General features: G+C 58.4%; 1 protein-coding gene across 5 annotated transcripts in view; it reads left to right on the forward strand.

Moving 5' to 3' along the window:
- Window positions 1–16,132, forward strand: part of NFIX (nuclear factor I X) — a 95,278-nt gene that overhangs the window by 75,503 nt on the left and 3,643 nt on the right. For 2 of the 5 annotated variants that reach the window (XM_060144956.1, XM_060144957.1), the window contains exons 6-10: window positions 540–676; window positions 3,655–3,777; window positions 5,756–5,931; window positions 11,555–11,702; window positions 13,830–13,921. In XM_060144956.1, coding sequence (XP_060000939.1) covers window positions 540–676; window positions 3,655–3,777; window positions 5,756–5,931; window positions 11,555–11,702; window positions 13,830–13,921 — 676 coding nt within the window. The remainder of the gene's footprint in view (window positions 1–539; window positions 677–3,654; window positions 3,778–5,755; window positions 5,932–11,554; window positions 11,703–13,829; window positions 13,922–16,132) is intronic. The other 3 variants (XM_060144959.1, XM_060144958.1, XM_060144960.1) reach the window with 3 other exon arrangements.

A 16,132-nucleotide genomic window follows, 5' to 3' on the forward strand; every position in this document is an offset into this window, starting at 1 on the left:
AAGGTGGGATCCTGTCCTTTTTTAAAAAAACCTTGGACATTTTGGTTCATTGTGAGGTTTAGGCATTCATTTTGATATGTTAGAATATTGCATTAAAATGTCATGATGTTTTCATATTTAATCATACTTTAATATAAAATAACATAATATCACGATGACTGAGTTTTGTGTCACCCCCTGGCATTTTTGTCCCTGGCCAGTGCCTCACACGCCTCGCCCTAGCCGTGGGAGCTGATGGGAAATAGAAGGTGGGGCTGAGGAAGCAGTTGAGGGTTTTGCCCACTTCTTTGACTTGGGCAGCTCCATAGATGATGGATGGTATTGTGACTGAGAAGGGGCTCAAGGAGGAGTGGGTGGGCTGGGCCCAAGGGGCTGTAGGTCTGGCCTTGGGGGGTGGGCACACAGTGAGTGCCCTGAAGTGCTGCTGACAGCGGGCACCCACTCCCCACATGGAAGACTGTCAGTGCAGGCTTCCTCGGCCTGCGTACCAGCACCTCAGCTCATCCTTGGCCCACCTGACCCCTTTCCTCCTTCCCCAGCACCACCAAGCGCCCCAAGTCCATCGATGACAGCGAGATGGAGAGCCCTGTCGATGACGTCTTCTATCCTGGCACAGGCCGCTCCCCAGCAGCTGGCAGCAGCCAGTCCAGCGGGTGGCCCAACGATGTGGATGCAGGTATGGGCGCCACAAGGCCCGACCTGGAGCAAGGGCAGCATGGAGCCTCCTCTTTCCCCTCAGTTTACCCGGCAAACCTCCCACCGTTCCTCCTCCTGTTGGTGGCACTGCCTGTCTTTTCACCCCCTGAGCTTCCAGAGGAGGGCAGACCAGGAGAGCAGAGGCGGGCAGCTGGGTTGTCCCTGAGTGGGCAGTAGAGCCCACAGATGTGGCAGAAGGAAAGCAGAGGCCCCGACCCTGAGCCTCCGGGGCCCTGCAGTGGGGGCCGTGGCCTCCCGCTCAGAGCCTCCTCATCCTCCTTCTCTTGGTATTTCTTTAGAGAGGCTGCCCCGGTTCTACGGTCTTCGTGGTTTAAAGCCATTTCTCAAACTGGGCACTCTTGACGTTTGGGGCCACGGTATTCTCTGGAGCGGGGCCATTTGGCCCCGTAGGGTGCTGAGCAGAGCCCTGACCTCCACCCACTAGATGCCAGGAGCAAACCTCCTCACCAGGTGTGATGACTGAAAAGGTCTCCGGACATTGCTGAACGTCCCCTGGGTGGGGACAGGACCTTCCTAAGTTGAGGACCACTGGTCTAAAGGGCCCACCCTCACAGAGAGGAGCAGAGCCTAGTAAAGAGCGAGCAGCATTGTTTTCAGGCCTCCCGATCCTCTCTAACCGCACCCTTGCTGGTGAATACACCCACCTTCACCTCCAGTCTTGACAGGAGGTACGGGCACACCTGGAGAGCCCAGGCGGGACAGAGGGGGGCTGTGTGTGTGTGTGTATTGCACAGGTGGTGTGCATAAGGAGGCTGCCTGCAGGGTGCTTCTGCCGGACACATTGTTGGTGCAGCCTGTGTGTGTCCTCAAAGTATGGGTGTCTTGGGACCAGGTAGTGCAGACCTCTGTGTACGGGATGCGCATGAGGTGTGTCTGCGTTGCTCAGGCCTGGGGACAGGGGCCTTGTTCTCTGACGCAGGAAGACGAGGGTCTACCTGATGGTGTTTTGCTTGGTATTTTGTAGATGTTCCCCTACCGGGAAGGGCCAAGTGGATGGGCAGGGGCCAGGGCTGGGGGGGAAGCAAGACTAAAGGGCAAGGGCGTGCTTCTGCTTTCCTGCTGCCCCAGATGCAACCTCTGGCTTCTGCTCTCAGCAACCTGGGAGGAAGAGAGGACTCACCTCCGGGCCTTGGGCTGAGGGAGAGGGTTAGACCAGCAGCAAGGCTCACCTCTGCCGGACAGCGCTCCGGCACGACTCTGGGTGCCCCTCCCAGGGTGTTGTGGCCAGCACAGCACAGATGCTTCCCTGGGGGAACCTCTGGAGGTGCAGAAAGAAGGGCTTGAGAAGGCCCTGGAGACTCCCCAGCTAGGGCCTCAGTGAAGTGTTTCCTCAAGGACTGGTGTGCCTTGAGGGCCATGTCTACTGCTGGCTCCTGAGGCATGGGCCCCCAGGTCCCTCTGCGCAGACCTGGTTCCCGAGGAACCCTCCCCTCCGCAGTTCCCTCCCTCTCCTTTTCTTGGCTGCCTGCTGTCGAGCTTGCCACTTCTGCTCCTTCCAGCAGTCCTGCCACGCACGGCCCCAGCATCCTCCTGCAGCACCCCCAGCTCCCTCGCCTTCCCCCCTTTTCCTGTGTACTCATTCCCCTCCTCCCACCGACCCTGTGCTGTTTTCCTGTTCTGGGACAAATCACCAATTAAGCAGCCCAGCTGCAGGACTGGGAACAGCTGGGGAGGCACTGTGCGGCCATGGGGACAGCTGTGCACAGCTGGTGGAGGCGCTCCCCCCATCGTGCCAGCTATCAGGTGGCACACAGCTGCTGCCAGATAACACCTCTGCTGGCGGCTGCGAGTTCACCCTTTCCCCGCCTCTTCCCTCCGTGGTTAAGACAGCTCTTATTTCTGTGTTCTGAAGCCTCCCCCCGAACCCCCCGCCACCCAGCACACACACACCCCACCCAAACCGATTCAGTTTGTGTCCCAATGATGGCAGCTCTGGATATCTGCCCTGACTTCCCCTTATCCCTCCCAGCCTGGGCATAGCCTCAAGGCCCAGCTGAGGACAGGAGACAAGCTCCCCTGGGGGACCTGGCCTGGGGGCCCTGCTTTGTATAGCATCTTGGATGTCATGCCCACTGGGCACAGAGATGACCTTGATTGGCAACATCAGGCTCTTAGAGGGAGAGCTCAAATGGGGTATCCTCTGTGTCCCTGTCTCCTGCTGAATGTCACCCCATCTCTGGTACTGGGAGCCGAGCAAAGCCCTGGAATTACCCATGCTCTGACAGTCCGGCCTTTGGGTCCCCTGACTGAGGAAGTCCTTTCCTGTCTAGCCGTAACCCCAGCATCCGCCCAAGCCCTCCAGCCTCCTCCCTGCTCTCCAGTCAGATGCTGTTTCTCCACTGTGGTCCTTCCCAAGGGCCAATGGCTGTGCTTTCCCTTCCCGTAAGGAGCTCTGGTTTCTTCCCATCGGAACCTCCCAGAGCCCAGGGCCCACGCTGCGTGGGAGCTTAGTTCCCTGACCAGCGACCAAAACCGCGCCCTCACCCCCACCCCACCCCGCATGGAAGCGCGGGAGTCCTAAACCCCTGGACCGCCAGGGAAGTCCCTGGGCCGGCTCGCTCTGAAGCTGCTCTCCCGGGCTCCTCCTGCACACCTTCCCTGCCCTCTGGCCCTGCATCCCCCCTTTTACTCTGTGCCCCTTGAGCTCCTTATCTGCTTGTCAGGGGGCAAGATGGGCCCCCTTGCTCACTCCCTGCCCAGTGCACCGAAGGGCCTTATTTTCCTCTCCTGTCGGCAGCACCCACGGCAGGATGGTCTGCACACGGCCTGAGAAACAGAGCCACAGTCAGGCAAAGGAGGCAGGAGGGAGCCTGGTGGGGGAAGGGGCAGCCGGGAGGGGGCCGAGGAGAGAAGGAGTGAGCTGCTGGCTTCCCACCTTCCCCTGCTCCCTCCCCAGCCCAGCTAAACCTGCCCTGTGTTGCTGATTCCTCCCCCCAGGCCCGGCTTCTCTAAAGAAGTCAGGAAAGCTGGACTTCTGCAGTGCCCTCTCCTCTCAGGGCAGCTCCCCGCGCATGGCTTTCACTCACCACCCGCTGCCTGTGCTTGCTGGAGTCAGACCAGGTGAGAAATGGAGGGCCCGGAGGGGGGCAGTGGGGGTGGCAGAGGAGCCCACATGGGCAACTGGCCAGGCAAAGGGGCCAGGGCCGACCCTGAGTGACAGCCCCAAGCTCTCTGAATGGGCTATGGTATGGCAGTGGGTGGGCATGGGAACGGGCCCTCCCTCCGCAGCAGCGCCTCCTCCAGACCCAGGCCAGCCCTTGGGCCTCCTCACCTTGTTCCTCAGCACTCTCTCACTTGCTTCTCACACCCCCTGTGCATGATGCATGCTTGTGCGCTGTGCGTGCACATGAGTGTGTGTGTTTGCTTGTGTGCGTGTGCAGGTGCTGTGTACGTGCATCGGATGCGTGTGTGCTCGTGTGTGTGGCACAGGCCTGTCCTGAGGCTTCCTCCCACTTACCCCTGACTGCAGAAGCCTCAGGCCCATTCCTACGCAGTTCTCCTGTCCTCCCTCCAGCTGTGGGTGGGATAGCACAGGCTTCTCCCTCTGCCCTCCTTTCAGCTCTTGTCTCTCAACTCCTCACAGAGCCCGGGGCCTGTTTTCCCAGCACCAGCCCAGGTTGGTGTGAGCACAGGTTGAGAACAGTACTCCTAGGAGCCCAGGCTCCCTTCTCGGGGCCTCCCTGCTCTTTTCCAGAAGTGAAGGGCTAGGCCAAGGGGGAAGGTGGTACCTGGGCTGCTCTTCAGGGAAAGGAGCTGGCCCTGCTGCCTTGGGAGCTCTCTTGCTTCAGTCTCACGGAGAGAGTGCTCGAGGGGAGGATGCCTCCATGTTCTGGAGGGGATGCAATCAGGCAGGAAGCTGTGGAAGCTGAGTCCTCAGCCACTTGCCTCTTCCCTCTCTTGGCACCTGTCTGGCAGAAAGAGGCCTGGATTTTTTTCTGAACACTGCCCTGTGTCCTGTGTCCACCCTCTGTCTCCTGGGCCTTCCACGGAGAACACTGAGGTTTACCCTCCTGGCTTCTTCCTCAGGGCCTCCTGGCTGGGAGCCCAGAGGCAGCCAGCAGCGGGGCAGGGCGTGGTGGCCGCAAGGTGGGGGCGGGGAGCCCAGGCCCTCTGCACAGGCAGCGGGAGGGCAGCAGGCCCTGCTCGACTCAGCTTTTATGAACTCCAGAGAGAAGCCAAGTTTCTTCAGGCCCCTAATGAAACTGAGAGCAAGAGGGAGCTGATTGGAAACAGACAGGAGGGGGAGGACTTGGCCAGGGAAGAGCTGGGGCCTGCTCCAGGGTGGGAGTTGTGCGTTCGGGGACGTGCGTACGAGCGATGGGGCTGAGCACAGAAGAATGTGGCCTGGGCGGCAGCAGCCAGGTGCACACCCACCGCACGCAGGAGATGTGTGTGTGCACTGCAGGGGCCCCTCTTGCACTGGCGCAGGGCTGTGTGTTTATCTGCAGCCCCTGTGTGTTTATCTGCAGACAGAACTGTCTGTCTCCTCATCGAGGCTCCCCACCCGGGCCCCGGACCGGGGTGAGGCGAGTGAGGCACTCACCTCGGCGCAAAATGTCAGGGAGCCCCTGAAATCTCAGTCATCAAGATAAATTTTATTTTAGTGCAATATTTCCAGAAATTAAACCGATTGCAGAGATACACGATGAGCAAATGTCAATATTTTAAATAAAAGATCAGACCGACCTTGCGCTTGCATGACCCTCACTTACCTCACCCTAACTCTGGCCCTGGTTCCAATCAAACTTTATTTACAAAGATAAGCAGCTGGTCTGTGGGCCCCGGTTTGCCAATCTGACGTTTTAAAATATTGCATTAAAATGTTATTTATCTTGATTTGCTGAGTTATTTGGCACCATCTTAACTTTCACACTAGCGGCCAGTGCCTCGCTCTCCTCACTCTGGTCCCTGCCCTGCTCCTGCCCGTTCTCTGGATCCAAAGTGCTCTGACCAGCAGTTCTCCTTGTCTTCAGTGCCCCCCAGCCCACTGCCTCCTAGGCCCTGACGATGCCCTTTTCTTCCTGCCACGTGCATGCAGGGAGCCCACGGGCCACAGCATCAGCGCTGCACTTCCCCTCCACATCCATCATCCAGCAGTCGAGCCCATACTTCACGCACCCGACCATCCGCTACCACCACCACCACGGGCAGGACTCGCTGAAGGAGTTTGTGCAGTTTGTGTGCTCGGATGGCTCGGGCCAGGCCACCGGACAGGTGAGTCCAGAGGACCCCACGAGCCCCTCTACAGCTCATCTTTGCGTCTGTCTGTCTGTCTCAGGGCTCACAGGGAGAGGGCCCAACAGCTGGGAGCCCACCTGGGGCTGCAGCAGCAGAGAGCCGGTAGTGCCGAACACCTCGATCTTCTGGGTCTGGGAGTAGGGGTCCACGTATCAGGCCGGGGCCTGTCTGTCACGGTCCAGAGATGAGGGGGCAGTGGCTGGGCCCACCTTGCTTGGGCTTTTTGCCCTCCTTGTGGTCTTTTCCTCTAGCAGGAGTGTACCCATGATCTGTCCAACCTGGGCCCAGGCCCCTTAGCTCCTAACACCCCTCTTAAACCTCAGGGCTGCAGGGATTTGGTAGGTTCTAGACCAAGGTTTCCCACTGTTGACACTTGGGGTTCTTCATTCTCTGTTGTGTGGGGATGTCCTGTGCACTGTGGGGTACTGAGCGGCATCCCTGGCCTCCACCTACTCTATGCCAGCAACACCGCCCCCTCCCCAGCTGTGTTGATCATGAATGTCTCCAGATTTCGGTGTGCCCTGGGGGCATCATCATCCCCCAGTGAGAAGCCCTTAGTAGAGGGCAGGCCTAGTTCCACAGGGTCTTTCATGAGACTCCTGTTGGCAGGACTCTTAACAAGGGGTTCTCGGGTCAGTCATGGTTCTGGAGTGAAGTCTTCTGCTCCTCAGCCTGGGAGAGAGACTGGCTCCCCATGGAGCTCTGTGGCCCCACTGTCCTTCTCCGTCAACAAGCCCCCGGGGCCTGGTCACTGATGAGCAGAAACACAGAGCCACTCAGCAAAGGAATTATCCCAGACGGCAGTGGGCCAAAGGTGACCCTTCCGTGGGACAGTGGTCCTTGTTTAGTCCCTGGGACACCATTCCAGGTTGGGGCATGGTGGTCTCTAGACCTCTGGGAATGTTCTGGAACTCCAGCAGCATGCTGTGCTATGAGAAGGCCCAGCTCCTTTCCCCACAGTTGGTCCAGCCTGGAACCCCACTGTGAGAGATCAGATGGGGAGGACACTCAAAGTGCCTTGGTAGGGAAAGACATCGGGAAGCCCACGCCAGAGGCAGCCCAGCGAGAGCAGCGGCCCTCCGCTCAGCCTGGTGCGGCCTCGGGGCGCCCTGCGCGGTGCTGGTGTATTGATCTGGGGCAGGGCCGTGGCTCAGCCTCCTTGCTCTCGCTGTCTAGGACAGAAGCCAGTCTCCTTCCCTACCTCCCGCTCTTCTTCCTCTTCCACTTTTCTCATCTTTTTCTCCCCTTTGCCCTGCAAGGGTTTCTTTTGCTGGCTCTGCAGCTCCTTAGCACACTCAGAGCTTCGCCCACCTCTCTGGACAAGCTCTGTCCACTCTTAGGGGCATGGAGGGGAAAGTGGACATGACTCCAACAGCTTCCATGCTTACTTCAGAGATACTGGCAGAGTCTACGGGAGCTGCCAGCCTGTGTCCCAGCCCCCAAGGGGCCTGGGGTCTGGAATATGGATCAGAGAGGCCAGGAACCCTTCCGTGCCTGCTTCTCACCTAAGGACGCAGCTGGGGTTTGGGATCAAAATGACAGCCACCTGGGGGACCGACTTAGCCCAAAGAGCCTAAGCTGACCCACAGGACCCTCAAGAGTGGGGGTCAGTCCATCCCTGGGCATCCTGATGGCCAGGTCTTGAGCCTGTCCCTGATCAAGGGCTCAGGAATTCCCTGGAGGTCCAGTGGTTAGGACCCTGTGCTTTCATGGCCGAGGGCCCCGGTTCAGTGCCTGGTCGGGGAACTAAGATCCCACAAGCTGTGTGGCGTGGCCAAAAAATAAATTAAAAAAAGATCAAGGGCTCACTTGGCCTAGACGGTTCTCTTCTCAAGGCAGGTGCGTGCTTGGAGTATACCGCAGACAAAACACTACCGATAGGGGAGCAAACAGCCCCTCTGGTTAAACAGAGAGTCTAGTTCGGCTGGAGAGCAGTCTCTGCAGGTTTCCTCTTGTGGCCTGTTGTGCCCAAGAGTTGGGGGGGTGGGGCTTGAATTCTGCAGTGAGTCTGCTCCATTGGGCCCAGTTTCTGAGAGGAGGCTAGAGATGGCATCACGCTATGGAGGAGGGGCGAGCCAGAGAGAGGCCCTGGGCTCTGCAGCTGACCTGGTGGCAGACGGTGGCGGTACAGGGCTGTGCTTGCTCCATAGCCACCTCCAGAGTAGTAGTTCTCAGTCTTAGCATGCATGAGAGTCACTTGGAGGCCTCACTAACACACAGGTAGCTGGGCCTCACCTAATTCTGATTCAGCAATTCTGGTGTGGGGCCGAGAAACTGCATTCGCCCCCAAGTTCCCAGGTGATGCTGCTTCTGGTCAGCGGACCCACTTTTAGAACCACTGATCTAGAGACTAGAGGAGTAAATTCCTAATCTCCTTGAGAATCTGAAGTTATGGATCATCTTTGCAGAGAAATATATGCATACAAAATTTTACAGACAACTTGCAGAATGGTTCCCAGGCACCTCTTAGACCTCAGCATAAGGCCCTGATTGAGAAAACCACATCGGTAAAGGCCAAGGTCAAATGGAGACACCAGTTAGAGGACATGCAAAGGGCAGAAAGAGGATACCTGGTTAGCTGTATTTCTGTCATAGAGAAGAGGCCACCAGGTGAGCACGGTGGAGAAGTTGCAGGGCCTGATGGGAGAGTATGACTCTGGGAGGCAGAGAGCCTGGTACTAGCTCAGCCTTGACCACCAGTGCCAGAATGGCCAGGCCCACATCTTATCTGTCAGATGAAGCCCCTAGGTTCCTTCTAAGATCTTAACTCACAAGGTCTTAAGGCACTGCAAAGTCACAAGACCTTGAGATTTTTAAAACCTCAACTTGTACCCCAACCAGAGCTGAGACATCCTAGCCTGGCTGGGACTTGCTTCCGGAAACTGAATGTTGTAAATCAGCAGGTTTCGATGTCTGGCCATATTGGGCTAGGATTTGCTTTATTGGATGAGATTAGTGATTTAGATCCTCCTAGGCAGAGACAGGCTCTGAGGAGCCAGAGGCTGCCCTATGGGAGCAAGGGCTGCCTGGAAAGCTCCCGTGTCCCAGCCCCCCTGGAGCCCAAGCTCAGGACAGCCCGGAGAGAAGAAGTGAGGCTGTGAATCTGTTGGGATCATTCCATTTCCTGCCCTGATGGAAGAATGAGATAGGAACAAGATAGACTGTGAAAATGAGGGAAGGCAGTTTCCACGTGTATGTCAGAACCACCCTGGAGAGCCGGAAACCCTTGCTCTCTGGCCGGTGCTGTTGCTTGGAACTGAAAGGTCCATTTCCAAAATGACACCCAGCCCAGGACACCAATAAGCACTAGAAGCAGCCACTGCTCGCTTTTGTCACGGGCCTCTAAATGGGCAGGAAGGATCAAGTCGAGGGAACCGTTTGGAGGGACAGCGTCAGACCTAGGTGACTGGTCACTAGAGGTGAAGGATGGAGGGTGGGACAGCAGAAACGCAGAAGGGCATGGCCTGCGCGGTTCAGCCATGGGGCTCTATGGTTTTAAAGTGCAGCAGGATGGACTAGTTGATTCAACTCAGTCAGTGGGACTTGAGTGCTACATGCTTGGGCCACACAGAGGTGACATTCCACCTGCTTGTTGGGGAGCCTTGGAGGCAGTCTGCTTCAGAGGCTCCAGTGGAGGTCAATAGTGTCCTGGAAGAACAAGAGAGAGAGAGATGGATGGTGATTCAGGACACCTGGCTGGTCCCCATGCTGGGGATGGTGTTTTCTGAGCAGGCTTTGAAGGGTGTGAGAAAGGGCATTCTAGAACAGTGGGTTCTGCAGTTAGCAAGTGTGCAGCCCCGACTGCTTAGGCTGTGTTCTGGAAACCCCAGTAGGTTTACAATGGGAAGTACTCGGCGGGGAGGGAGTGTAGGGGCATGAGTGGTGGAAGACCCCATCTGGGCTCTATCACGGCGGCCTTGCGTGCCTGGCCGGGGAGATTATGTTTTATGTCAGATGTAGTCGTAGCTGTGGAAGGTTTTAGGGCATCGGAGAAGTCTGAACTCCTTTGGGTTTGGAAAGAGGGTTAATGAGTCTGTTGGAAAGAATCCGTAGGATCCTAGGAGTTAGACAGACATGACTCTGAATCTCAGGCCTTTCCAATGACAGCCGGGTGACTTTGGCTAGACCACTTAATCATGAAGAGCCTCAGTATCCCCTGTTGTGAAAGGCCGAGAGTAGAGCTTCCCTCGCAGCAAGGTTTCTCAGCCACAGCACTGTTAATCTTTGGGCCAATGAGCCTCTGTCCTGGGCGCTGCCCTGTGCGTTGTAGGGTGTTGAACAGCATCCCCAGCCTCCATCCCCAAGCTGTGCTAAGCGGAATGTCTCCAGACACTGTCAATACCCAGAACTGCCCCGAAGCAAGAACCACTGCCTTACGGGGTGGTTGGAGGATCGGACACAACCTGAGTGAAGGGCCTAGTACAGAGCCAGGTGCCAAGGGTGCTGAGCTGCTGAGCACACTGTCGGCAGAGGGGAGGCCCCTTGGGAGTCTCACTGTCACAGTCCAGGTGAAACCAGTTAGGAGAGAAGGACGACCTAGCTGGACACGTCTAGGGGTGGGCCCCACAGGGTCTGCCCACCAACAGAAGGAGGAGCATAGGAACCTCCCAAGGTCCTAAACCTGGGTGGCTGGGAGGGCAGAGGTTTGACCCGCAGGAGAGGGACCAGTTTAGGATGAAAAGCTGTGGCCTGGCCCCCTTGAGCCCAGGCTGCAGGTGGTCATCGAGGGCACTGCCCAGAGCAGCAGGAGGTGTGGAGCCAGGGAAGCTGTGTCTGCCAGAGGCTGGGGACCTCTGCCCTTCCTTGTGGTTCCTACACCCCCTGAAGCCCAAAGGCTGATTGAACACAAGGCCGCACATGGGGCCTGGAGGAGGAAACTCAAGTGTAGGGCACAAGAGGGAATAAAGGACAATTAGTGGATCTGGTGACCAGACATCCCCAGCTTCTGAGGGAAAGCCACTCAGAGAACCTTGTGGGAACCAGAGCTGCCAGCAATGGATTTTCCTCTTGGGCTGTTCTGTAGCAGACAAGCCAGCACCCCTCTGTCCTCAGGCTACCAGAGCCCAGGGCATGCTCCCTGGCATCCCCCCGAGGCCATGACATGGGGCAGATGCTGGTGGGCCTGTGGTCCTTGGTGGGGTCTGCTGGTCCTACCCCAGGGGCCCACGGAGGGGAGGCATGTGTGTATTTTAGGGGGGCACAGGAGGTAAGCTGGTACATCTTTCCTGCCATAGGAGAAGGTCTTCAAGAGCGTGAGAGTTCTGAGTGCAGCTGCTTGTACGGCTAGGTGGCATGTTTCGGTACCTAAAACCTGTTCCCTGAGAAATAACAAACCACCCGTCGGACATCCCCCTTCCTCCCTCCCACAACTTCAAAAGAGAACTAAAAAAAAAAAAAAAAAAAAGAGAGAAACACCTGAGAGACCAAATAGAGGCCTTACGCCCTCACCAACCCTGTGCCCTGGAGGAGAGAATCCCGTCCTGCATCATCTTCCGCCGGGAGCGCCCGCTCTCAGGAGCGAGCTGGCGTGGCCGCGCAGGGGAGCGTGTGTCTGTGTGTGATGTGCCTTCATGCGTCACTCTATTTATGTTGTTCGCAGCCCAACGGTAGCGGCCAGGGCAAAGTCCCGGGGTCATTTTTGCTACCACCGCCGCCTCCAGTGGCCAGACCTGTGCCCCTTCCTATGCCTGATTCCAAATCCACCAGCACTGCCCCAGACGGCGCCGCCTTGACTCCTCCATCACCTTGTAAGTGGACGATGAAACCGAAACCACAACGCCCAGCGTCCCCAGCCCATCCAAACAGTCTCCACTGCAAAAAGAAAAGCCCCCTCCCTCACTGCCAAAGCCCCCCAACCCAGAGTGCCACGGAGCCTCCCACCCAGACAAGAGCAGAGCTGAGCCCCCCAACCACGGCCTCCTGGGCCTTAGTTGCACCAGCCAGCACCCCACTAGCCCCCCTGCCCGCCCGCTGCTCCCAGCTGGGGCCCCTGGCCCAGGCCCCTTCCGGGGGGCGGGAGAGGGAGCACAGTGGGGCACACAGGCCAGGGGTGCTGGCCAGGGGGGGAGGGGGGAGGGGAGGCACAGCCATGCCATCTTCATGCCTAATTGCTGTTTTTTCATTTTTTGTTTTTTCGTTTTTTGATTTTTTTGTTGTTTCGTTGTGCCCTCCCCCCCACACCAAGAAAATTAAATGTGACCACAAGGCGACGCCACCACCATCCCCTTTTTGCCTTTGCCCCCCTCACCTCCATTCTGGGTCCCTCAGGCCTCTAAAGGTGCAGCAGGCCAGCCCCTGACCGCCTCCCTTCAGCCTTCAGTCTCACATTTGGTTTCTCGTTGTTCCTCTTTTTTTTTCCCCCCCCTTCCCATCCCTCTCCCTTCCCTCAATTTCTTCCCCAGGTTGGATGTTCCAAGGACAAGGAAGGGCTCTGGGCCTTGGCTTACTTCATCTCTTTCTCTCTCTCTCTTTCTTTTTTTTTTTTTTTTTAAACCGATGACAAATTTTGTCAAAGGGAAGAGAAAAATCTGAGTTGAGAGGCCCAAGCTAGACCCGACGACGCTTGAAGGACAGGAGAGGCGGAGGGTGGGCGGCGTGCTGTCTGTGGGACTGTGGGTGGGGGGTGGGCAGCGCTTCGGGCGCTCTGGGGGCTGGCAGGCCGTGGGCCAGGACTTCGGGACAGCGGCGGAAGGGGTGGCCCATCTCACCACTTTTCTTCGTCTCGCGCTCTCTGTCTCACCTTCTTTTTTCTTGGTTTGAGTTCTTTTCCCCTGTCCATCCTCTTCATTCCATCTTCTCATCTGCATTCGCCACAAGACACGAAGTCATGGTCATGGTCATTGGAGGTGGGCAGGGTGGGAGAGGGGGAGCCAGGCTGCGGGGTGGCTGGGGGCCACTTATGGACAGAATCTGGTGAGCACGGGGTCCCTGGGGTGTATCTGGTGCAGGGGGTGGTGGGGTGGGGGCTCCCAGTTAGCTGTGACACTCCTCGTCCTCTCTGGGGGCATCCTTCCTCCTGGGGGTGCAGCGCCAGTCCCCTCCCATAGGGCTCCAGCCAGACAGCCCAAGAAGAGCTCCTGGGTATTTGGCCCATTTGCCCCCCAGACCCTAGAACCGTTGCCCCGGTGCCCAAGCCCTGGGCCTTTGCCAGGCCCTCTGGCCTCCTCCTCGTCTTGTACCTCGGGTCCCGGGGAACAGCAGGACCACAGGACCTGGCTCATCCATCGAAGGAGGAGAGTGTGTGCCGGGCCTGAGCCTTGCCACCCCTGTGCCTGAGCCAGCAGCCAGCTCCCAGACCCCTCTCTGACCCTGACCCACCCAGCTCAGCCCTCTGTTGGGACCCTTCAGGTTTCCCAAACCACCGGCCCCGTCCTTGGGCCCAGAGTGGTAAGTGGTAGCACCCAACTAGGCACCCCCGTTGGAGGGGTGGCCTGGCTGAGATGGCCTTCTCCAAGCAGGATGGGGCCGGTCTGCCAGAACTCCCGCCCTCCCCGGCTCCCTCTTCTCCAGACCCAAGAGGGCCGGTAGGAAAGCGAGGGTATTTGCTTCGGGTGCTCTGGGACGAGGGGTATCCCTGGCCCTGCCTGGTGCCTGTTTAGGGGACAGGAGTGGGTCCATGGGGCCTCAGCTATAGCCTCCAGGGCCATGAAAGAGGATGCCTGGCTGCAACGGAGTGCCAGGGGTGGGGGACTGTGTGCTCCTGGTCCAGTGAGAGGAGGAGGGGGCCCCTCGGGCCTGTCCTTCCCACTGCCAGCTTAAGCCCGGGCAACATGGTCTAACCTAGTCTCTCCCTCTCTCAGCAGTCCCAAAGGGCAGTGCCCGGGCAGGCTCCAAGTCCTCACGGGGTCTCTCCCTCTCTCCCCTGCTCCCCACAGCATTCGCAACGACAGGCGCCTCCTCTGCCAACCGGTTTGTCAGCATCGGACCCCGGGACGGCAACTTTCTGAACATCCCACAGCAGTCTCAGGTAGGAGGCCCTGCCCACCAGGTGGATGCAGGCAGGGGTGGGGGCATCTTGGTGTCCGGGAGGAGGCAGGGATCCTTGGGGCAGTCCGGGAGAAGAGGCTGGGGCAGGGCTGGAAGGCTCAGGCTTTTGCATGCCCAGCTGAGCCTGCCTCCCCAGGCAGCCCCCAGGCCCCCTGGCTAATCAGCTAATTGGATAATTAGCTCTGACAGCCCTGGCCCTGGGGAAGGCAGCCAAGGACCCAAGGCTAGAGGCGCTCTGGGCCAGGCCTGGTGGAAGCAAAGATGGAAGCAGGAGGCTCCATCCGGAGGAGGACAGGGTCTGCCTTGTTGCTCTCCTTTTGCTCCGGCTGGATGCCCTAGCCCCTGGCCCTCCCCTCTTCCTTGGTTTTGGGTGGGCTGGGTTGGGGGTGGAGGAGGGACAGAGGCGGCCTGGTGGGCCATGTGCCCAGAGACTCTGGCACTGAGGGTAAGGCAGGGCTCAAAGCCGCCCTGGAAGGGCGGCTCCCCCACGTCCTGTGAATCCTGTTAGGGGGGAGGCCAGGCTGCTGGAGCCCCCAGTCCTGCTGCCATCTGCCCCCAGTTCCCACAAGGAAATGCCACCCCTCCAGCCCTCCTGCTGGAGGCCCCTGGACCTGGTTTTGCACAGGCATCTTTGCACACACTTGCACGCAGGTCCTCTCCTCCCTGTGCCTGTCCCCAAGAGGCTGGGAATAGCCTGTAGAGCCCAGGGCCCTCAGGGCACAGGGACCAGCCTCCGGAGCAGGGCAGAGGCAGCTTTTACAGTATGAGGCTTCTGGGGAATGGAGGGGAGGGGAGCATGCAAATACCTTTTTCTTTTGCGCATTTTACAAAAACACACCCTGTGAGCCCAGGGCCTTGGAGGCTTCCTCAGCCCTGGGAACACCTCTTTCAGCTTCTGCTCCCTCTTTGCTCTGAGGCCCAAGTCCAAAGAAAGTTGGTGGATGGAAGTTTTGTGTGTGTGGTTTAAGGTTTTGTTTTTTTCCCTTTTCCTTTCCCTCCCTAAAAAAAAAAAAAAAAAAAAGCCAAAAAACTTTGTCAAACTTCAAACTTCAGAGCTCCCTAGTGGCAAGGAGGGGAGGGGAGGAGAACTTCAACCCCCTCCAGCTTCCCACCCCCTTTCCCCAGAGTCACGTCTGACCCGTCTGGTTTCCAGGAGCAACCAGACATGATGTAACACCCAGATGAACTTGAACTTGGGGGTGTTGAGAAGAAAAACAATGGCTCTGAGCAGGGGCTGGAGCCAGCCCCCTCCGCTCTGTGCCAGGGAGGCCAAGAGAGCCCTGCTGGTAGAGGGCAGGAGGGGGTGCCCGAGGAAGGGACAGCAGGAGGGCCTCCCCGCCTGGCTCTGGACTGGCACCAGGCGGCAGGGCTCTGGTGCCCCTGCCTGCCCACCCTCCCTCCCGCTGTCCGCCCTGCAGCTCTGACTGTATATGCGCTTGCTCACTCTCGGGGACCACTGCCATGAGCCCTCCCCATTCACCCCATTTCCGCTTCCACATGCTTTCCCTTCTTCACTTTCTCTGCTCACTTTGCTTGGATGTTGGGGCCAACTCAGAATCTGAGGCAAGTTTGGGAAACAGTTTTTCTTCCCCTTGTTCCTACAAGGAGCCTTGGGCCGGGGCCCTGAGCAGGCAGGTGTGTCTGGGGATGGGGGTTGGGGGGCCGGAGTCGGACAAGCCGAGCGAGCGGGGAGCCCTCGGGCCTGGGGGCAGGCAGGCGGCTGCGGCGGGCGCAGGGGGTCCAGTGGGGGGCGGTTTCCACAGTAACCAGTGACTTTAGCTGATCTCTGGAGCACCAGATGGAGAGAGAACAATAGAACGAGGGAAGAAAAGAGAATTTTACCAATTTTGTCATTCCCTGGGCAGCGTTTTTTACTTAGTTTTAATCAATTTTGGACCTGGCTCAGGAAGCAGGGAGGGGTGAGCAGAAAAAGCCGCTCCGTGCTTGCCAGCAGATCCCCCATCTCTGGGACCCGTGGGGAGGCACCGGGGAGTCCCGTCGGAGTTGTCTTTGTCCCTGACTCCAGGCCTGGAACCAGAGTCTTCCTCCTCTGAGGGGAGGGCCCCTCAATCTGAGCACGTCCCCCCGCCCCCCCGCCACTGTGCAGCTCAGGAGACCCCAACGGGGCCAGTCTGGGGCCTCGGCTTGGCCTGCCAAGGGCATCGAGGCCAAGCAGGTCCTCCCTGCACTG

The sequence above is a fragment of the Lagenorhynchus albirostris genome, chromosome 3 (assembly GCF_949774975.1).
Source record: "Lagenorhynchus albirostris chromosome 3, mLagAlb1.1, whole genome shotgun sequence".
Taxonomy (NCBI): domain Eukaryota; kingdom Metazoa; phylum Chordata; class Mammalia; order Artiodactyla; family Delphinidae; genus Lagenorhynchus; species Lagenorhynchus albirostris.